The following is a 23689-nucleotide window of genomic DNA, read 5'->3' on the forward strand; positions in this document are numbered from 1 at the left end:
ACTAAAATTGTGTTCAAAGTTTATTTCAAGTCACAGAAAATATACAAACTAAGACAACAGAATAAACTGATTTTGTTCTGAGAGAAGATGATGGGAATCCTCCACCTGGCACCAATTTGAGTCATTCAAGGGTTAGGATGCAGAAGTCATCTTTTTGCAACATTTCAACAAAGTTATGGAATTAATTTTCCGATTTGTTGCCAGGTATTTTTGAAAACCTGTAAGGAAAAGTTGGGAGAAAGCCATTAGAAATGGAGACAAAGTTCTCTTTCCCAAACATCAGGAAAAAAAAAATTTAAAGTTTTTTAAAATTTTAAAGTTGGGAGGGAGGCTATGCAAAAGAGCCAGTCACCAGGGAGAGATTCCTAAGGTGTCTGCCTCCAGGATCCCCAAAGGGATCACCTGTTACAGCAGAGTTTCTCAACCTCAGCACTACTGACATTTGGAGACAAATAACTCTTTGTTATGCACACAGGGGTGGGGGAGATATCCTATGATTATAGGATGTTTAGAAGCATCTCTGGTCTCTCTACCTGCTGAATGCCAATAATATACCATATCCCCTAAAGTTGTGACAATGAAAAATGTTTCCAGACATTTCCAAATGTCCTACAGGGAGCAAAACTGCCTCTGGTTGAGAACCATTGATCTGACAGAATAGAAGCCTGTCAGAAGTGACAGCAGATATGGATCACAACTAGCAAGGTATAGCATGGACGGAGAGCCAACATTTTGGCCATATTATGTACAAGTAACAACAAATACACATTAAAACCTTGGCCACATAAAACGGTATAGACCTACAAGCACACAGCACATCTTTCTCTCTCTCTCTCTCTCTCTCTCACACACACATGCACACACATGAATGTAGGTTTAAAAAATGGTGAAAACAGAAAAAGGTCTGTAATCTAGTTAACAGTAATGTATCAATGTCAGTTTCTTGGTTTTGTACTACAGATCAAAAAGGTATTGCGTAACAGCTTCTCAAGATGTTATCTCTGGGGGAAGTTGGGGGAAGGGTACATGAGGCTCTTTGTACTATTTTCCCAACCTTCTGTGAATTTATAATTATTTCAAAATAAAATATAAAACAAACAAAAAACATTGCCCTGTGGTTTATGTGAAAGGCTTTGAATTATCTTACAAGCTAGAATACACAACGAAAGAACGTTCAGAAACATTTTTCTCTTCACTATCTAGAAACAGTAATTTCCTCATATTGTAGGGAATGTCTTCTCTGACATAAATAAATTAGAAAAAGTAAAAGAGGGGCGTAGTTTTTCATCTATTGCTCTGACTATAACAGTCTATACTTTTACTTAAAAAAATGTCTTTGGGTATCTGGACTAAAAAGATAAAGTACTGGTCATACCAAAAGTCTGGCTAGCTATCCATCTATGACAGCTTCTCATTATAGTCCAATCATTTAAAGTCTAAATACAGGGATGTCTTGGTGGCTCAGTTGGTTTAGCATCTATCTTTGGCTCAGGTCATGATCCCACGGTCCTGGGATTGAGCCCTGTGTTGGGCTCTCTGCTCAGCAGTAGCCTGCTTCTCCCCCTCCCTCTGCCTGCAGCTCCACCTGCTTGTGCGCTCTCTCTCTCTAATAAATAAATAAAATTAAAAAATTATTAAAAAAACAAAGTCTATGAGGAATTTGAGAGGCAGTGTGGGGGGTTTGGGGGTAGGGAAGGAAAAAATGAAATGAGATGGGATTGGGAGGGAGACAAACCATGAGATTCTTAATCTCACAAAACAAACTGAGGGTTGCCGGGGGGAGGGAGGTAGGGAGAGGGTGGTTGCATTATGGACATCGGGGAGGGTATGTGCTATGGTGAGTGCTGTGAAGTGTGTAAACCTGGCGATTCACAGACCTGTACCCCTGGGGTTAATAATACATTATATGTTAATAAAATAAATAAATAAATAAACCTGAGCACCTACCAAAAAAAAAAAAAGTCTAAATACAGATATGAAGCATGTTTCCAGTTTGGATGTTTTAATGACTTTGCAAATATGGATTAAAACACAATATATTTGTAAAGACTTCTAATTAGTGTAAATGAGCTCACTATTATCTGATATTAGATGGATGGGAATTATAACACAGATGGGGTAACAAGTAAAAATTCAAAAGGTGATATTCCAGCTGATATTGGGCCAATGTAAATTTTAAGTTGTTTTTAGAAAACAGTATTTTTGGGGTGCCTGGCTGGCTCAGTTGGTAGAGTATACGACTCTTGATCTCAGCATTGTAAGTTTGAGCCCCAAGCTGGGTGGAGATTACTTGAAACTAAAGAAATCTTTAAAGAAAAATGAAAACAATTATTTATTTATTTATTTATTTATTTTAAAAAAGATTTTATTTATTTATTTGACAGACATCGGAGATCACAAGTAGGCAGAGAAACAGGCAGAGAGAGAGGAGGAAGCAGGCTCCCTGCTGAGAAGAGAGCCCGATGCAGGGCTTGATCCCAGGACCCTGGGATCATGACCTGAGCTGAAGGCAGAGGCTTTAACCCACTGAGCCACCCAGGCGACCCAATTATTTATTTTTTAAAGATTATTTATTTGACAGAGAGAGAGAGAGAGAGAGAGAGCGAGCACGTGCGTGCGCATGCCAGAGAGTGCACACAAGCAGCAGGAGTGGCAGAGGCCGAGGGAGAAGCAGACTCCCTGTGGAGCAGGGAGCCCAATGCAGGGCTCGATCCCAGGACCCTGAGATCATGACCTGAGCTGAAGGTGGACACTTAACCCACTGAGCCACCCAGATGCCCCAAGAAAAAATTATTTATGAAATACAAGATGTTGGGGAAAATGGTTTTTATTTATTTATTTATTTATTTTCAAAGAATTTATTTATTTATTTAACAGACAGAGATCACAAGTAGGCAGAGAAGCAGGCATAGAGAGAGGGGGAAGCAGGCTCCCTGCTGAGCAGAGAGCCCGACTCAGGGCTTGATCCCGGGACCCCGGGATCACGACCTAAGTGGAAGGCAGAGGCTTTAACCCACTGAGCCACCCAGGTGCCCCAGGAAAATGGTTTTTAAAAGAAAGGCCAATACACGGAATCAGATGGTTCCATGATTACGATCCATTTTATCTGACAGGTAAGAAAGAAAAAGGGCAGCAGTGTATAGCAACCTCTAAAATGTAAAGGGACTGATGGTGATAGTGGATGGTCATAACCCTGGAATATGTGCTCTAACAATTTAACATCAAAAGAGTCAATATTAAATAAATACTGGAAACCAAAATATTTATATATTTTATTGAAATGCTTTATATTTTCACCATTTTGATGGCACAGTTGGAATAAAATAACACCACTGATCCTGGAAGGATACACACCAAACCACATTTAGAGGTTGTCCCGGGAAGAAGATTAAGGAAGCAGAGCTTCCTACTCCGACCTTTCTCCATTTCTGTATTTGATTAAATTCGTAAAAGTGATGTTACTTTTGCCATTAGGAAAGAAAGGTTAAAAAAGTTTACAACCAACTCAACAAATGAACAGATACCCTGTTGTCTTCCCCATCCTGACAGAAGCTGACCTAACGAAGGGTGAAGAGTTTAGCCAAAGGGAGTGTGGGCCTTGGACAGTCTTCATAGATCAGCTGAGAGGGCCATGGGTTAAGGCTGAAAGTCTCTAATACCCCAAATGCACAAGGAGATCATCTGACTTAGGCAGGTTAAGTCTGCTCACCTTTCAAGGTGCTCCAGTGGATTTCTGTATTTGTTCCTTTAAGATCAGGATACTCTGCCTCTGCTCCGGAGGCAGCATGGCGATCTGGTCCGCAGTCAGCTGAAGGACCTGCATGATCAAAGCAGCCTGTGAAGAGAAGAAAAAAAAGGGGAATGAGTTTTAATGATGGCGGCTAAGAAACCACCACCAGCTTCCGTCCAAAAAGGAAGGATACTTCACACATAGAATACTACAGGCAGAAAAACCCACCCTAAACCAAATCAAACCCAAACCAGCTGGCAAGAAAAGGCACAATGAAAAGCTCAAATACAATAATACCGAAGATTAGGAGACTCAAATCAGACAGACGCCTGCACGAACCCAAAGTTCTTACAGACTAACATGCTATCTGTGAACCTTGGAAGTCTTCAGTTTTTAATCCTGTTTTAAAGATTTTTAAAATTTTATTTATTTGAGAGAGAGCATGCGCAAGAGTGTGAGTGGGTGGAGGAGGGCAAAGGCAGAGGGCGAAGCAGACTCTATGCTGAGCAGGGAGCCCGAAGCTGATGCGGTGCTTGATCCCAGCAGGACCCTGCAATCATGACCTGAGCTGAAGAAAGATACTTAACCACTTAACGGATGGAGCCACCCAGGCGCCCCTTTTAAAAATCTTTTTCAAAAGTTTTAGTCCTCCCATCAGATATGAGCTCCCCACAATGGTCAAATATAGAAACAGATGTACTCATGGGGAATCTGCTATGTTTTTAGGGATAAAGCAGAAAGGGGAGAGGGAAAAAAGGAAATCAGATTTTCAGGTCAATCTGGTCTGCAGAAAACAACCGTTATCACCTGATGAGTCTGAAATGTAACATAAGCTGCCATTTATATACATCCATTCAAGAATTTTAAGACCAGGCCCACAGATTTTCAGATAACAAGATCATAAAGAGTTGTAAGAGTAAACATCAGTTCCAAAGGAACTCCAAAGACCCAGGACCTCCACATCATAAAAGAGGAATCCAGAAGATGTGTGGCTATGGAGACAGACAGCTTACCTTCTCATGGTCCTGTGGGGTAACTTGGTTCTGGCCAGGACTAAAGCCCCCAGGCTGACCTCCACCCTGAATGCTTGCTCCTTGCATGCCTGCTCCCTGCATGACTGGGACCTATGTGCACAAAGAGAGAGGAGAGAGTTTTCAGAACTTCTCATATAGTATTCAGAATCCAATAGCAGCAATGTGAAAGATATGGTTTGATTATGGATAGGAGTTTAAAAAAAAAGCAAATTAATGACTCTGAAGATCACTTTCTACCATTAGCAATGGCAGAAGGCAGGGTTTAGCAAGAGATCAACTAGAGTTAGACACATTTGCTTATAGCAGCTCTAGCATCATTAACAAATATCATACAGCTCAATCAGGTACCATCAAATCAAGCAAAATCCAGCTGCATGAGCAGAGAGAAAACTGAGAGCATCCTAGAAACTAGTGCTCAGTGGAAACAGCAATGAAAGCCAGCAGATTCTAGAGATAATGTATGCTGGTTCACTGGGGAAGCGACATTCACAGAGATACTGCCTACCTCTAGTTCAATCAGACATAGGCAGCTCATCCCAAAGAGCCCTATCCCACAAGTAAGGCAGAGATGATCATAATGGCAGTGGCAGAAGGAGAGGGGAAGGCCTCTGGGGAAAAGAATGCTATTAGCTCAACATTTGCTTTTTATACCTTCCCAGAGAAAATATGCAACAGATGCTTTCTGCTAAATACAGAGCAAGAAATAGGACTGACCCAAGTTAAAAGAACAAAATGCAGTTATAACATACTTATTTATGATCTTCGGTGAGTTTGATCTTTGGGAAGACTATCAGAACCCAAAGAAAAGGCCTCAGAGCACCAAGAATAACTGCTAAAGGTCCTTACATTATGTTCACACTCAGGCATTCACCCAGAGTTTAGGTACTATTATGAAACACAAATTGTGAACAAGCTTAGTTACCTGCTTCCCCAGCTGATCAGAAGCAGCAAAGCACAAAAAGAAATGTGGATACATTGTTAAGAACAGATGCCATGACAGCAACGTGAATAGCTAGTCGACAGCCTTATAGTGAAGGAGATTGGAAACCACACAGGAGATAACTACACTTTCTATTATAGCACATATAATAGGCACATTCAATGATGACCCTGAGTAATCAAAAATGGTAAAAAATCATTTTTCATTATCTTGTTTAAAAAGGGAAGAAAGCACAGTACACTTTATTATCACTTTCTGTTCTTTATCAATACTGAATCTAGAGACCAGTCTGAACCTTAATGTTACGTTACAGATCTGAAACATTAGGAAAATAACAAGTTTGAAGCTTCACAGTTAATACTAATTTGAAGTATTATATCATGAGCTAAACATTCAATAATGGCCATTTAAAATTTCCAGGAATGCCTGCTCTAGGCAGACAAGTCACAATACAGGTGACCACACGGTCACGATTTGCCCAAGATAGTCCCAGTTTATGCTTTTGCCCCAGAGTAACTAATAGCACTCTCACTTGCAAACATGTCCCTGTTTGGATAAGTCACATAATCACCCTAGTAATGATAAGCCTTTTATTTATTTATTTTTATTTTAAAGACTTAATTTATTTATTTGACAGGGAGAGACACAGCGAGAGAGGGAACACGAACAGGGGGTATGGGAGAGGGAAAGCAGGCTTCCTGCTGAGCAGGGAGCCTAATGCAGGGCTTGATCCTAGGACCCTGGGATCATGATGTGAGCCGAAGGCAGACGCTTAATGACTAAGCCACCCAGGTGCCCCATAATAAGCCTTTTAACTAACAAGTTTCCAACTAGGTAAACTGGAATTAATTTTTTAAAATATGATTTAAAATTATGAATTAGGGATATACTATAAAGTTAAAAACAAACAAAGCACAGAACAGTGAGAGAAAGGAAATATAGATGCATTTTTTTCTAATAATATATTCTTCTTTGTTAGAAAAATCCATCAAAAATTGAATAAAAGCTATGATCTGTAGGGGATGGGGTCAGAGGGGAGACAGATACAGGGGAAGAAGCAGGGTTCCCACTGTCTATCTCTTACATATGAGTGAACATATTAATTTAAACAATATAAAAAAGATTTGAAGATAAAAATTTTATTTTTTTCACTCAAATCTAACACGCTTTATACAATCTACGAATGAAAACTATATAAACCTAATATTACAGAGTAATGAGTTTAAGCACTAGCAGAGACAGGAAAGCAAGACATTATCCAGAAATGGTCTTCCAACCTTTATTTTCAATGTCTTTCTCCACAAAACTATTGATAGAATTATATAACGACATCAGGTAGTTATTTGTTGTCAGTCTCTCTAGTTAGAATGCAAGCTCCGTGGGGGCGGGGACTTTGTTTTTTTCACACTGCTATATCCTTAGTACCTAGAGCTCTCTCTGGTACACAATAGGTGCTCAATAAATATTTGCTGACTGACTAAATAAATGAATAAAAACTGTTTCTATTTTAAGGCTACTGATCCTAGAGGGCAGAATAAACATCAAGGCCCCCAGACACATTTTTAAAAAGCACAATTTGAAAAAAAGAGAATAGTTTTCTTTTACACACCAGAAAACAACATATTCGTATTTCCTATTAAAGAAGGGGAGGCAGATACACATATACACATACATGATGTGCAGATAACAGGACTGAGTGGTACACTGAAAAAAACAGTGGGTTCTATTCCTTGCTCTGCCACTTTTCAGTTGTGTGAATTTGGACAAGTCACCTGAATTCTTGGATCTCAGTTTCCGAACCTATAAAATGAGAGAACTGGATGACTAACATGTTCCATTCCAGTGACACTCTCCCTCTCCCTCTCACGCATACACACACACACAAACGAGAGCAAGACACATAAACATATGGAAGAGCGAAGAGAGACAGAAGTAGTACATTGAGGAAGGAGGAGCAGGAGGGAGACGAAGGTGCCAGCACATACAAATTCAGGGAAGAGACACACATACCATCTCCCCACAAACATTTGTGTGTGAAGAGGGAGATGACAACACAGAGGTGATTACAGATTGCCATATACACATAGCTAGAGAGAGCCAAATAAGAAGAAAAGATAATTCAGTTGCACAGGTTTTAAGGTGAACGTTAGTAAAAACTGCCTTTCATGTTCCACCGTTCACTTAGGTTACATGATGAAAGTAAATTAAAATAGGTTTCTGCAAAACTAAGATTATCGAAATGACTGCTAATAGTTCTTCATATGCTCTAATGCAGTTCCTACGGTTGTACATTAGAATCACTTGGGGGAGGTTTTCAAATTATCCATGCCTAGATTCTAGTGATATACACTGCCTCCTAAATCTGCAGGGGCTCTGCTCTGAATGGAACAACTCCTTAAATTGTGGGATAAGATTGCTACAATCCTGGTGGCCAGAAAATAACCATCTTAAGGGACAGATAAACTAGAAAAAGGGAGATCTTCCTGTTCTAACAAGCTGAGAAATAGCCCAAATCAGAAAGCACTCACAGCCAGGCTCAAGGGCCAATTCCTGAATAGATCAAGATTTCAAGTAGAAGCAAGAAGTGTGTTATCGCACATACCTGTCTGGATCCCTGGGGGCCAACTGCCCCCATGTTAATTGGACTGGGACCCTGGATTCCAGTAGGCATAGGGCCTCTAGGGCCAGGGACTGGGCCCCTTGTATCCATACTTCTGGCCTCTATCCCTCTGACTTCCATCGCGCGGGCCTCCATCGCGCGGGCCTCCATCGCGCGGGCCTCCATCGCACGGGCCTCCATCGCACGGGCTTCCATTGCACGGGCCTCCAATCCTCTGGCATCTAATCCTCTAGCCTCCATGGCTCGTGCCTCCATTCCTCGTGCGTCTATGCCTCGGGGATCTCTTCCGCCTGTAAAGAAAGTTGTAAGAAAACCACTGTGTAGCTGCTCATCTTCACAGCGAAAAGAACCAATGATCAAAGAAAGAAATCTATTCCTTTGGTCACATCTCCCCCCAACTACAGGTGACCCTTGAACAAGGTGAGGATTGGAGTACTCCCCCAAAACCTAACTACTCGTAGCCTACTGCTGATTGGAAGCCTCATCAATAATAAAACAGCTGATGAACACCTGTTTTGTATGTTGTATGTATTATGTTCTGCATTCTAATAACAAAGTAAGCTAGAAAAAAGAGAATGTTATTAAGAAAACCGTTAAGGAAGAGAAAATACATTTAGTACTGCACTATGTTTATAACAAAAAATCAATGTCTAAGTGGACCTATGCAGTTCAAACGTGTTGTTCAAGGATCAACTGTAAACAAGACTGCTTTTGCTTTCTCCTTCCCAGTTTTACAGGTTTGCAGATAAACCTTAAAAATGTTTGCCAACCCCACTGCCCCAGCCTTCTTTATCCCAGATTAGAACCTAAGACAGCTGGGTTTATTATCGGCCCACAACTACCAGGCGGCCTTGTGACATGGTCTCCCCTTACCTCTGCCATCCAAGGGTGGACCCCTCTGATCTAGCATGGGTCCTCTTGGCTCTGCCATTAGAGGTCTGGGCTCAGCTAATGGCCCTCCCCTCATCTCATGTGGGGGTGGGCCACGGCTGTCATGGCCAGGGACATGGTGCATGGGTGGACCCTGGTGAGGTGGTCCCAGGTAACCTCTAGAGATGGAGAAAAATGTGATATTTTAAAACAGAACAATAAAAGAAATGCCAAGCAGAAGATCAGTAAGTTAAAAAAAAAAGAACCGATGCAAACATCAGTCTACAAATGCTAAGGAGAATGAACTGAATAGGCAGAAAAAAAAAAGCTATGGAGATACAAATGCATGTATTCTAGAATTTCATATTTGCTCAGGGCACTCATAATTAAGGAGAAGGTAACGGATATTCCATTGTATAGAACGAGTATGTAGTACAGCGCTTAAGAACGTGGGTTACTGCATGGGTTCAAATCTAGGCTTTATCACTTATTAGCTGTGTGATCTTGGGCACATTTAGTTAACTTCTCTATGCCTCGGTTTCTTCATCTGTAAAACAGGACTGATATTAGTGTCACTCTCACAGGTCTGTTGTGTGGATTTAATGAGATGAGCTAAGTAAAGTACTCACAGCAGAGTCAGAGGCATAATCCCCATTCATATCAGTCATCATGATCTTATTATTACTGCTACTGTTGATACTGCCACTACCGATAAGCAATATAAGTTTTTCCTGTTTAGACATGTGCTAGAATTTCCAGTTTCTAAATATGACTTGGGTAACCACAGTTCGTTCATTCAAAATGACAAACTCAACAGATACAGTTCTTCCCAAGGAGAAGTGCTTCCTTAGTCTTAGATAGTGGCCACGTATATTTATTTATCTGTTGAAGTAGGCAAAGAGGTACAGAAAGATGGTGTTCTCGGACCAAGGGAAAATTTGGATTCCCCCAGTCTTTTCCTTCTTTGTTAGTGCTCACCTAGGCTCTACCTCTCCAGTTACAGAAAGTAAAGTGCCTCCACGTGGGTCATTTGGGGCGTCTCCTAATAGACCTCGAGGAGTTGGGACGTTGGCAGGCAAGGGCCCACGCTGCATAGCGGCTCTGGGGTCCTGCATCGGCACTGACAGGGAAACAAACAGGGAGTTACTGTTGTGAAGGACACATCAGGAAACAAGAAATGACTCTATATACCACTGACAACATAATTCAGACACCTGAGAGCGGGTGAAACCTCACCACAGCAGACTCCTCTTGCAGCTCAAGAACAGAAGCAGGGTGTAGGCAGCATCTGTGCCATGTCAGAGGTATGGATGGAATTATATAACGAACAAAGTGGGGAGCAACCTGCTGAGGACTAGCACTGCAACCTGAAGAACCTTATGCTCCTGGTTTTCCTTAAAATCAATCTTAGTTCAAGGACCAGAGTCACAAAAGAGAGGTAGGGTCTTGGCATATGGGAACACTGCCATGGCTCTGCAAGAACCTGCTGTCTCCTTACAGACTGCTATTCCATCCAAGCCTCCTGACACCAGTAGGGAGGGAGTACAGCCTCGGACAGATGCCCATATCATCCATGTTCTCTGCCCTGTGTGAAGAGGTCAATCTTAGGCTTGTGGCCCCAACAGGAAAAAAATTTAAAAACAAAAGCCCAAAACGCTACCCTTCTGGGTTCCGAACGTGAGGATGACTGCCAAGCAGCCCTTGTCCTCTCAACGTCCCACCCTGAACACCACGAGCAAAAGGAAACCCGTAGATACAATGGGTACCTTGAACTCGCTCAATTGATGCAGGCCCGGCGGGTCCCACGGGCGAGTGCTGTAGGGTTCCTAGGTGAGCAGTAAGTTCAAAAGAAGAAAGAGCAGACACTTAAATAACTTACACGCACGCAAGCATGCACACACCCACACACAGAATCATACACATACAGACGTTCAAGATTTACACATGTAAGTTAAAAAGCCAAGAGTGCTACAAAGTCTTCCTAAACCATAGTAGCTTCTTTGGGATCTGAAACTATTCTGCTGTAATGAGACTGCCTCCTAAAGTGAAACAGGTGGGCCACTGATTTTGTTCAGCCACTTTGAATTTCCACCTCTGCTACTACGGAGTCCATCTAAATCTCCTTATACCGTTACAAGAAATAAGGCAGTTCTGAATCTCTAGTTAGGCAAAGAACATAGACGTATTTTCATAAGCAAATCATGAAAGACACTGTATTGAATCTGGAAGGCAAGATTTATTCTGAAAGAAGTGGACTGTGCTGTTTTTGCTGTAGTTTATTACACAAAAATCTCTGTGGGAAATGCAATGAATGATCTTTAGACAAAGAAAGAGAACATCACTCCTCAAAAAATATTCTGCCACTACGAGTCTCTGGTGATAAGCAAACACCATGACAACAGCAGACAAAGACTAATGAAATGAAAAGAGAGCCAACACTACACAGAGGTGGCAGAAGCAAAGAAGTGTCTTCTTAAACTAATCTCACTGTCTCCTTTTACCATTACAAATGTGCATAAGAAGCATGGATTCCAGGAAAAGAAAGAAAACTGGGTACAAGTGGAAAGATTCTTGCTTCCTCTGCTGAGTACTGAACAAAAACTATAAAAGAACACTCATCTCCTTTACCTCTTTAAGACACACCTGATGTATCTTCAAAACTCTAGTTATTTCCCTTTGCTAACTTTGGACCCAGAGAGGTGATAAGAACTACAGCAGGAGAGAAGAGGTCTTTTGGAAATACATATTAAACAGCTCAAGTTTGATTGACTGATGGCTTGGGAAGAAGAAAAATATGATTGGAACCCCAATGCCTTCTCCCTAATGCAGCAATACTCTGGGTACACGTACAATCTACTGAGAGTGGTCAAGGGCATTGGGGCACAACAGCACAAAACCACAGGCTACTTAGATGAGGCATTTGGTCAAGAGCTTGTTCCACTGTCAAACATCTGATCAGATGATCCATTCTGTCACTTTAGCACCCAACCTTAGTGAACAAACTGTAGACAAGAAAATATAGGACAGAGGCCTTTATCTTAATATTTTGTTTTTAAAAAATGGGTTTCATTTATAGGCCATGTGCTAAGAAGTAACTTAAGCTTCTCTGTGCTGCCCAAAGCTGTTCTTTCTCATCATGATGACAACATGACTGAGAACAGAAGACACTGAAGAGTGTTTGTGGAAGTTAATAGAGGTGGTAAGGATTTTCAGAAAGAGTTAAGATTTTAGTCAGAGACTTCAGCACCTTGCTCTGCCACTTACTAGCTAGGAGAGATGAGTGCCCCAAGTCCTGTCCACATTACTCAGCAGTATTTACTTACCATGTGCCCAGGAAGAAATAACTTAAAACTCTGAGCTTAAACTGAGATTTAAAGGTTAAATCTCTTTATCTGAATACTGAGGTGCTGCCCCCTAACTCACACAGTTGTTGATGAAAATTAAAGTGCCTGGCCTACAGCATGTGCTCAACTTTACTGTTAGTTCCTTCTGTTTTCTCACTCTCTCCTCCTAATGTTTTCAACCAGACCACTGCATTTTTCTGTTTCTTCAAACTCTAGCAACAGAGGGAAATAATTTGGAGATTCTGGAGTGGCCATTGTTGTGGTAGCCAGTGTTACGGCCACAGTGTAACATACCCTTACCAAGTAGGCTTCACAGACCTCTGATCCCCTCCCAGTCTTCTCTGTGGTTTAGATTAGGCTTCTACATGTTATATGCTCATTATTAAAATTCCTTAATCAGTCAACAGATATCCACAGAGTGAGAGAGGACATGTCAGCAGTGTCATTAGATTATTATGAAAAGGTGACATAAACAGAAACAAAAGATCCATCTGCTTTATTGATTCTTGTAGAGCTGGGCTCTGAGCCACTAGATGGAAAGTCTAGACTAACACTGTGCAACAAAATACTCTGCAATAAGGGAAATATTATCTATCTGCCATATCCAGTATGTGGTGCCATAACCACATGTGCCACTGAGCACTTGCAATGTGGCTAGTGGGAACGAGGAACTGAATTTTAAGTTCTACGTAATTTCAGTGAATTTAATATTCAAACAGCCACATATGGTTAGTGGCTGCCATATTAAAACGGTGCAGATATACAACATTTCCAGGTCTAGTCCACATTAACCAGATACTAGTACTTATTTACCTTGTCCCCGCTCAATGGACACTGGTCCACTTCCTGGCATTCCAACCTGGGCTTGCATTCCTCCTAGAAGATAAAGAGAAGGAAAGAAAAACACAAATTAGGACACTGGAGAAAAAATTAGGACAGTGGCTGAGTTAACAAATTCCCTTCTGCCTCACAGGCAGAAAACTACAAAAAAATATCATAACTCGCACTAAACAATGCAGTTATACAGAAGGTAAAGTTTGTTAGTAAACTCTAGGGTTCAGTGATAGAAAAGTGAGTTAAATGAGAATATTTAATCACCCTGGTTACTAAAACCTTGGCAGAAATTCTGTGATATAGAACAATGGCACTTGCCCACATAACTCCTCTCAGAGGAGGCAATATTGTTTCCAAGGTATTTTGTAAATTTGTGGGTTTTTGTTGTGAAAAGATTTATGGGGCATGGCTGGCATTTCATGAGAAGCCAACAGGGATACTAGATGAAATCCAATGTCTGAGATAGTCCTCCATAATCCAGAATTATCTTGTCTTGCAAAATTTTCAGATGTCTTCGTGAACATTAGCACAAATGAAAATCTGTTTACATTCATCTGAACTTAGAACCTAAGTCTGCTGTACTTGTAAACAAAAAAGCTCTTTTACCCTATTTATATCTGTACACATATAAACTGAATTCTCCAGAAATACAATTACTGAGTCAATTACAGGTATTGCATTTTGTTTCATTAAGAACTTTACCAAAAGTTTCCACCATCTGAGAAAATCATAACACTAATGTCAACAGTCCCTCTGGTATTTGAGTTGCGAAAACACCATACCTGTATCTGTCTGCATCTGTAGCTTTTACACTGATGGCATAGGAGCAAACATCTGACTGCTACCTTTTGGTTTCTTGTCTAGTTGTGCCTGAACACATGCATATTAAAAATATTCTTTATATTATAGGTTTATTTCCTTTTATTTCTCCTTTATATTATAATAAGGGCATTATATTTTTTTGGGAACTCATGTTAAGTAAGTTATATCTGTGTATTTCATTCCAGGATAGTAAAAAGTCATTATGAAATACGTTATGAAAATGTTATGAAAAGAGCCTGCAGGGTCTAACAGGGTTGAGAACCACTGCTCTACCCTAACCAGTTGGGATAGTATTCTTTGCTATACAAAGAATAATTACGTACCACAAGTCCTTGTCTCATCCTTTCTATATAGCAATAATTCTCTTTTCCTCAAAGGAACTATATATATATGCTGTATGTAAGAAGAAAAGACGAGCTGCTGTTTGCAGTTCATTAATACTTAACTAAAAGATCAAGTACACATCATATTCTCTCTTTTTAAGATTTTATTTATTTATTTGGGAGACAGTGAGCATGCGTGAATGGTGGGGAGGGGCAGAGGGAGAGAGAGAAGCAGACTCCCTGCTGAGCAGGGAGCCCCGTGCAGGGCTCGTGCAGCTCAAACCCAGGACCCTGAAATCATGACCTGAGCTGAAGGTTGATGCTTAACTGACTGAGCCACCTAGGTGCCCCCACATTATATTCTCTTAGTCTGTTTAATATGCCAGGTACCGAAGAGCCATGGATTAAGAACCTGAACCTGTGCTAGCCCCATCCTTACTAAGTAACTGTGATTTTGAACAAGTGATTTGATAAAGTTAACATTTGCCCATGCTTACTCATCTGTAAAGTGAATGAGCTGGTTTAAACCAGTGGTTCTCAGAATGTGCTGCTCAGACCAGAAGTGTCAGTGTCACCAAAAATTGTTAGAACTGCAAATTCCAGGGCCTGACCTCAGACCTGCTGCATTACAAAGTCTGGCGGTGGGGACCAGCTTCTGCACTTTAATAAGCTCCTCAGGTGTTCATTAAAGTTTGAGAACTGCCGGTCTACAGAATTTCAAAGGTCTCTTCTAATCACAAACCATTCTATGATTTATTCAGACAATTCACTAAAACAATGTAAACATTTAGGATCTGAGGAAAGTGGTGGCAGAAGGACATATGGGCATAATTTCTCATATTATACACTATCACACGATGGCACTTTCACTTTCAGCTTCCCAGAAGTGGAATTGGTGGGTAAAAGGGTACATGGATTTTAAATGTGAGACTACTTTCTTAAAAGGCTAAAACATTTCACATTTCCAGTAACAAGTTATGATACCACTTTCCCCACTAATAGTGTCATCTCTCTTTGAAACTTTTGCCAGATTGATGGGTTTAAGTAAAGTGAGATCCTGTAATTTAATTTGTAAGTCCATGACTACAAATGCATTTGTCTTTGTTGCCATTTGGATTTGCTCTTCTACGAAGCGCCTACTCATTTTCTTTGCCTTCTTTGCTACTAGGCTGTTTCCCCTTCTCACCAACTGTCAATGAGTTTTGTACAGGGTATTTCAAACATCTGATTGATGTTCTAATAACTTCAGAAATAGAAATGCTACAGACTTATAAAAATATCACTTTAAGTTCCTTTCACACCGACTTTCAACTTCTATATTTATTAATTTCCTGTTTTTGGTATCTTGTTTCTTTATAAAAAGTATTTTCCTAGTTCTTTTAAAACTAGTACTTAGAGTTCCTTTATTCTTTAATAACACAGGCATTTGAAGGTATTCATTTTAAGTACTGTTTCCCATACTTTTTTGTATACTTTTTGTTGCCTTTTGGATAATTTATCAATCCCTTCTTTATTTCCCCTTTAATTCAAGGATTACCTAGTGTTATGTCCCTTATTTTTCCAAGTAAATGTTATTTTCAGTCACATTGTAATTACTTCTCTAATTTTACTGATTTATAATAAGAGAACATGGCCTGAAAAATCTCTACGTTTTAAACTTGTTTTTATTTTATGCCCAAGTATGTGTTTTTTAACTGTTCCAAGGTTTTTGGGGGCAGAAGTGTATTCTTTAGTCAAAAGACCTAAATCTCCCATAATAAGTCATGCTTACTGGTTCCACTACTTTATTCACTATCTTTTACTTATTTTTTATCTATTAGTACAAAGGTACTCAAAGTGTGGTCCACAGAAATGTTGATCCACACACTGTATGTTAACAATTAATGACACTGTAAGTACAGAAATGGAGAGCACTTAGAAACTTTTACAGCAGTTTGATGCTTCTGTGACATCTAATTGCATGATCAGGGCACCTGTGTCACTGAACAGACTACAGATGACTTGGGTGTTTTTCAACTCACATTATGAGCTGCCTATGTCATGGGTTGCATACTTGTCATGTGTAGTGGGGCCACATTTCGACTTGTGATATTTTAAGTTTTTTTTTTCAAAGATTTAATTTATTGGGGCACCTGGGTGGCTCAGTGGGTTAAGCCTCTGCCTTCAGCTCAGGTCAGGATCTTAGGGTCCTGGGATCGAGCCCCACATCAGGCTCTGCTCAGCAGGGAGCCTGCTTCCCCCCACCGCCCCCCACCTGCCTCTCTGCCTACTTGTGATCTCTGTCATATACATAAATAAAATCCTTAAAAAAAAGAATTTATTTATTTGAGAGAGAGAGCTAGTAAGAGCATGAGAGGGAAGAAGGTCAGAAGGAGAAGCAGACTCCCCACGGAGCTGGGAGACCAATGCAGGACTTGATCCTGGAACTTGATCCCTGAACTCCAGGATCATGATCTGAGCCGAAGGCAGTCGCTTAACCAACTGAGCCACCCAGGCACCCTTATCTTAAGGTTTTTAAATTAGGCACCCATAACTCAAAAATGTATAAAATACAATACATTGAAAGATATTTACTCTATAGGTAAATAAAAATCATGAATTTGCTGAAATTTCTTTTAAAATCCCTTCCTCTATTCCTTGTCAACTTAGCTCTGTAGACCAGTTTCTCTACAAAACAGAACAATTGAGATTCAACACTGAGTAGTGTTGCAGTCAATCTAACCCAGATTAATTAACAAGAGGAAAATATGTTGCATAAAAACTTAAAATATTGATATCTATCATGTGTTCATATAGGAGTTTCATATAGGGAACCACTATTTCACTCAGTAACTCTTAGTTATGATTGTTGAATGACAAAGAACAAAAGCATAATAGCAATACCCATTAATAATTTCTACATACATACTTGCAATCAAAATGTACCGTTTCAAAAATTCTTTTTTCCTTTTGTTGTTTGGTCTGATTATATTTAATGAAATGCAATTTCATATCTATTAAATATAGTAAAACAAATGTCACTATGTGTTTGGTATCTTTTTTTTTTAATGTGCCTTTCAGCCTAATCTAAGTCTCTGGCTTTTGGTGGGAAAATTCAGTCCATTCACATTTAGCAGAGTAACGGCTACGTGAAACTTTATTCCTTTCTCTTTACTCTACGTTTATTATTACTTACTTCACAATGTTGTTTTCTTTTCCCTCTATTTGCTGGCTTTGTTGGCTAGTTTCCATTCATTCCATTTCCCCCTTGCTAATTTGGAAGTTTTACTTCACTTTTCCATTTTGTGGTCCTTTTCCCTTCTCTCTGTGTATAAGAGACTAACTATTCCCTCCATCTAGGATATATGCTTCCTAGCTATGTAATTTTATATCAAGATCTCATTACCACATAATAATTTGGTGACATTATACCATTTGCTACAACAAAACTTTAGCAAAATACCAAAATGGTGGAGACTGTAAAGGAAACATACCTCCAGGAGCTAAGGAACCAGGACCAGGCCCTGTTACAGCTGCTGGTATCTGTCCTGGTGCCGGAACTCCAGCCTGCATAGACGCTTGCATCAGAGGAGGTGCACCATTGACATGCATTCCACCCTGAACAAAAATAAAAACAAAAATAAAAAAAATAAAAAAATATAAAGAATAAAAATGGTATGTATATGCCTTTGGACAACACACATGAGCCTGGTTATATAGAACACAATTAAGATGGACCATGTTCTCTAAAAGCAGACACTGACAGGTCTGACCTGTGTTGTGAGGCCATATGTGGCACCTACGGTTGACTTCAAGTTGTTTACCTCTACCAATCTGAATGGTAAAAATGGTAGATTACTGTTCTTTTTGTTTACGTTTACCCTGAGGTTGAACACTTTTATTATGAAAAGCTCCAGATATATAAATTGTATAGAAAAGAAAATAAACATACAGTTTAGGAAATAAATATATTATATACACTTGAAATCTGCCCTCTGGTCTTCCCTAACTGCATCCTGTGTCCCCTTCTTAAGACAACCACTTAAGAATTTTTACAGACATTTAAAAATTGCATGTAAATCATTACGTACTAAACATATTTGCTACTCATTCAACATTTTTTTGGGATCTGTGCAAATACAAATATGCCATATTTTGGGAAGGCTTCTACATTCACTCATTTTCACTTCTGTAACTTTTGAGTTACCTGTGTTACACCATGTATCCTAGTTCCTCTTTACTACTATATGGAATTAGGTTTTTGAAAGTCATTCATGGCGACAGGTGTAATTTATTTAACTGCTATAGAGTATTTCACTGGATAAATATACAACATTTTCCCCATTATTCCACTGATGTACATTTAGGATGTTTTAACCTTTCACAATTATAATGTGGCAATAAACATTCTTGAACGTGACCAAGGACTCGTAATCGGCCGGTTGTCTGTCATGTGTGTGGCATATACTTTTTCCCAATTTGTCATTTATCTTTGGGGTTTATTTCTATTTCTCTATACAGAAATTTTTCAGTTTTCAAATGTACTGATTTTCTATGGCTTCAGTTTTGTGTCATGCTTGGCAAGCAAGCTTTACTTTTTTCCATTGGTAAGGAGATGTAAGAATGCCAACCTCATACAATTACTGTAAGTCCTAGATGAGATAATGGATGTAGAATAACAAAGCGCCAACCATAGTACCACACATGCACATAAATACCAAAATTAGCCTATATATAAAAGGACAGGGGCCCCTGGGTGGTTCAGTGGGTTAAAGCCTCTGCCTTCAGCTCAGGTCATGATTCCAGGGTCCTGGAATCGAGCCCTGCATTGGGCTCTCTGCTCAGCAGGGAGCCTGCTTCCCACCAGCCCCCCACCGCCGCCTGCCTCTCTGTCTACTTGTGATCCCTGTCTATCAAATAAATAAGTAAAATCTTAAAAAAAAATAAAAGGACACACATGAAGGATCGCTTTGTTTCACAAACTTGGCACCAAATCTATGTTCATTCAGATGCCATGTACTCTGCAAAATGAAAACTGCTTTTATGCCTGGGAACTGAAATTATCATCTTCAGCTCCTGACTGTTCTTCTTTCAGTATATCTTCCTAACATGAAAATGGCATTCAAAACATGCAAAAGAAACGTTATAGGAGATAAAGCCCTACCAAAGCCTGGGCCTGAGGGGCCTGAGGATTCTGTTGGTTCATTGACACAGTGGATCCTGAGCCAGGCCCAGCACTGTGGACTGGCTGAGGGTTGCCTGCAATCAGTGTTGGGATATTTGTCTGGCGATGCAGGATTTTCTAAAAAATGAAAAGACAAATCTATGAGTTGTCTGTTTAACAAGGCAATCAGGCAGTTCCTACCCCACTCAAGGTATGCCATGGTGTTTCCATAAACAAATAAGAAGCACTCACCAGAGCAATCTCTGGATCCACAATTCTCATCACTACCTGCGCTTGTAGCAAAGCATAAGCCAGCTGAGGGTTCTGAAGCAACATGTTCCGTGCTTCCTGGGGACTATTCTGGACACAAAGCTGGGAAGATAAAGAGATTCATCATCAGGTTCAATACTTAATACTTAGAAATTAATAGTGATTTAGAGCCATTCTCATCTGAGAAATATAATACTCAAGAAGCTTTTTAAGCTATCATCGGTTTTTGTATAGCACACAAAATTTCGGTCATGACAGGCAAGAGAAGGAAGAGGCATTTCAAATACCATAATACCACCGTTTAGGAGAAAAGCCACATCTGAAGATCTACATCTGATATCTATGGGCCACAAAAAGCCAGATTGTATAGTTGTGTTTGTGTGTAAAAAATGGAAAGCTCTTTGCACAAAATATAAAATATGCTGTGCACATATGGCATATCGAAGGTGCAAGAAATGGTGGTCAACAGGCACACCTTATATTTGAGTTCAGGGAATCATTTCCATTCACTTGATTAACTCCTCAAAAATTTGATGTGATTTGATTTGTTCTTAACCTAATGCCTCCTCCCACCTTCATTTGTTTCATCAGCTCAAACATCTGCTCTGGTGGAAGACTGGCAACTGCTTTGCTAATGGACTCAGGGGCATCCTCAGGACTGATGGTCTCTCCATAAGGTGACTCAATGACAGGGGCACCAGTGCCAAGGCCTGATCGGGAAGAAAGTACAAAAAGTTAAGGAGGCAAAATTATGAGCTAAATCATTTCAAGTATCTACTTTCCAGGGCTGCTTCCTTTCCAGGACCTGTTATAACTTTAAATTATCTGGAACTGAGAAGTAAGTGATCTGCAAGTCTCTTATTTCTGTAGAGGAAAGTGACAGAAGTATTTTCTGTTCTCAGAAGAAAGCTGGGACTAGGATCACATAGGTAGACAATGTTAACCTAAATTAGGGATGAGGCATACTGATTTCCTTTTGACAAGTCATTAGAAGCGAAACAAGAGATAAGGATGCTAATCTTAAAAACAAAATAACAGAAAAAGATGCTAATTAAGAATGGAATTCCTGATCTGGTACCTCATGAAAAAAGCCAGGATGCCTTAGTAATCCCACCAATTACAGATCTGACAAACAGTTATAGCAGCGGTTACCTAATGACATAGTTCGTGCAACTAATGGCTTGGTGAGCCTGAATTCATCTTCAACTGTAAATCAACTCCTTTGTAACTAAAGGACTTCTAAAGTCAACTTTACCTTGTTTCTCAAAGATATATACTTCCCTAATGCAGGAGCCTCAACGGGGTCAAGAACCTAAGTGGCTAACCATTTTAACAGGTGCTAAAACATATCACAAATGGAAACATCTTCATCGTTACATCTTTACTAATTCATGTTGCATACAAATCAGGTTTATACTCACTCTTCAGCTCTTCTTTGTTCTTTTCACTGGCAGCATTGTCCACCCGAAGTGCTCTCCCACTGAATTCACGCCCATTCAGGTTTCGCATGGCACTAAGTGCTGTCTCCTGGTCTTGGTATTCACAGAAGCCATAACCCTTTGGCTTTCCCGTCTCCCTATCATATACCAACCTGGAGAAGCAGAACCAAGTATCAGGCACAAATGTTACATATACATAGGGTTCTTGCTAACATGGGCATGTTCTAATTTGGTCCACTCTAAGACAAATAACTTTATCACTTTGACTATTTCACTGAAATATTTTTTAAACATTTTAAAATAAAAATATGTATCTTTTAGTAAGGGCGCCTGGGTGGCTCAGTTGGTTAAGCGACTGCCTTTGGCTCAGGTCATGATCCTGGAGTCCCGGGATCAAGTCCCACATCAGGCTGCCTGCTCAGCAGAGAGTCTGGTCTGCTACTCCCTCTGACCCTCCTGACTCTTATGTTCTCTCTCTTTCATTCTCTCTCTCAAATAAATAAATAAAGTTAAAAAAATGTATCTTTTAGTAAAAATAAATGTGAATTGTATGGTATGTGAATTATACTGGAATAAAGCTGTTACAAACAGAAGGATGCATGTGAAAAATCACCAGTAAAAACCTTGCTATTATTGCTAAAGGCCAAATTTGTGATTTTAAAGAAAACCCCAAGTAATCAAAGGAGAATCTCACCTGAAACTAACAACGGGTCCAACCTCAGAAAAGATGTCCTTTAATTGCTCTTCAGTAGCCTCATATGGAATGTTCCCCACTATGGAAGAAAATAGACAACAGATTAAAAGTCTGAGTATGTAACCTATTTCCCCTGTGAGAAAGTAAAACGAATCAGTACTTACATCATTGAAAATGTAACAACTACCTCAAAATAGTGTTCCCACACTGCTAGTTCCATGGTATTTCAGATAACATTTCAATGTTGTCTGCTGACTTTAATTACAAAACAAACTACTAAGATTAAATATAAAAGGCACAGGCACTTCAAAATATCAGTTCTCAGACTTATCTTACAAGTGTTATGATTTTCCTTACCTTCGGTGAAAATAAATACTTTGGCATTGGTATTTACTTGAAGATCTGCAAGTCTTATCGACAACTACTAAAAATACCAATGTATTTGATATTTTAAAAACTGGCATATTATTTCTATATTTCCACACATACATACAAACTCAAAGAATAACCATGAATGTAGTGAAGGATGTTTAAAAATTATTCTGAACTGTTTTGTTATGGCCATTCCATTCCAAAAGGTGCTTTAAAATCACCACACGGACTTCAAACAAACAAACAAACAAACAAACAACTTATTTCCAGGCACCTGGGTGGCTCAGTGGGTTAAGCCTCTGCCTTCGGATCAGGTCATCTCAGGGTCCCAGGATCAGGTACCCCCGGGATCAGGTCCCCCCCATCGGGCTCTCTGCTCAGCAGGGAGCCTGCTTCCCCCCCACCCCCTGCGCCTCCCTCTCTGCCTACTTGTGATCTGTCAAATAAATAAATAAAATATTTTAAAAAATTTAAAAAACCTTATTTCATGTGAAAAGATTACACAGAATGGACCTGATCCTCTTTAAAATTTCTTCGACGAGATCTATTCGTTCATTCATTCATTTACAATCCACTTTAAGACTCTAGGTGGCCACTACCAGTATCGAACCAAAATGTTACAAGTAAAAAACAGAGGCTGAAAGTCCTTATGAGAGGGCGGGAAATGGACACAGCGTTCTATACACTCATCATATAATCTGTATTCTGGGACAGGGAGTGAGTAGTACGGGACAGTTGCCAGGCGCCCTCGATTCTAGATAATAATAGAAGCTCATGAAAGGAGAAACGCATAGAAACTGAACGCTAGTTTAACTTTCTCAGCCACATCATGAAAAGGCTGTGAGACCTCAGGGGAAGGGAGCCTCACTTTGCCCGCGAGTCCACTAGAGCGGCCGTTCCACAAGACGGGCAGGTAGAGCTGCAAGCCCGACCCATCACCAGCTCCTGCAGGAATTCATTAGGTGCAGGGGGTATTCCTTGCTGCTCCTTGTCTCTTTCTATCCCTCCCCGACGCTTGGCTCCACGAATTCCTCTTACCGAACACCGAACGCAGAGAACGATCCACCGCGGGGTCTCTCACAGTCAAACCCGCCATCGCTGTCTTCCGGCAGCTTCCGGTGCGCCAGAGCACACTTCCTTACGGCGCCTGAGCTCTGCGCTAAACACGCTTCAGTACGGGCGCGTAAGCCGGAAGCACCTGGGCAGGGCGCGCACATGGCCCCTCCCCTGACGTCATTGCGTCCGCAGCTGGCG

The 23689-nt window shown here is 40.3% G+C and overlaps 1 protein-coding gene across 3 annotated transcripts; it reads right to left on the reverse strand.

Moving 5' to 3' along the window:
- Positions 1 to 7: 7 nt before the first annotated feature.
- On the reverse strand, positions 8 to 23599 carry CSTF2 (cleavage stimulation factor subunit 2). Of its 3 annotated transcripts, XM_032881770.1 has the most exons (16): positions 23474 to 23599; positions 22064 to 22142; positions 21352 to 21521; positions 20504 to 20640; positions 19913 to 20032; positions 19661 to 19798; positions 17991 to 18114; positions 13352 to 13414; positions 10961 to 11020; positions 10693 to 10779; positions 10173 to 10314; positions 9198 to 9373; positions 8307 to 8614; positions 4744 to 4854; positions 3710 to 3835; positions 8 to 218 (listed from the first exon to the last, which is right to left on the reverse strand). In XM_032881770.1, exons 1-15 carry the CDS (start codon positions 23529 to 23531, stop codon positions 3713 to 3715), a joined length of 1896 nt encoding a protein of 631 aa, XP_032737661.1. In that variant the 5' UTR covers positions 23532 to 23599; the 3' UTR covers positions 8 to 218; positions 3710 to 3712. The 3 variants fall into 3 exon arrangements, with proteins under 3 accessions (XP_032737661.1, XP_032737662.1, XP_032737663.1); XM_032881771.1 differs by lacking the exon at positions 10693 to 10779; XM_032881772.1 differs by lacking the exons at positions 10693 to 10779; positions 10961 to 11020 and having other exon boundaries at positions 23474 to 23598.
- Between the last annotated feature and the right edge of the window lie 90 nt (positions 23600 to 23689).

Source organism: Lontra canadensis, unplaced genomic scaffold (assembly GCF_010015895.1).
Source record: "Lontra canadensis isolate GAN:19392208 unplaced genomic scaffold, GSC_riverotter_1.0 scaffold77, whole genome shotgun sequence".
In the NCBI taxonomy this organism is placed as follows: domain Eukaryota; kingdom Metazoa; phylum Chordata; class Mammalia; order Carnivora; family Mustelidae; genus Lontra; species Lontra canadensis.

What these genes read in the sequence shown, in the direction of transcription:
- CSTF2 (XM_032881770.1), bottom strand. Translation starts at nt 23,531, where the DNA reads ATGGCGGGTTTGACTGTGAGAGACCCCGCGGTGGATCGTTCTCTGCGT. An exon ending in AGCTGATGAAACAAATGAAG is followed by an intron (nt 20,033 to 20,503) that starts GTGGGAGGAGGC and finishes TTATCTTCCCAG; the next exon opens with CTTTGTGTCCAGAATAGTCC. An exon ending in GTCCATTGAGCGGGGACAAG is followed by an intron (nt 11,021 to 13,351) that starts GTAAATAAGTAC and finishes CTGCTCACCTAG; the next exon opens with GAACCCTACAGCACTCGCCC.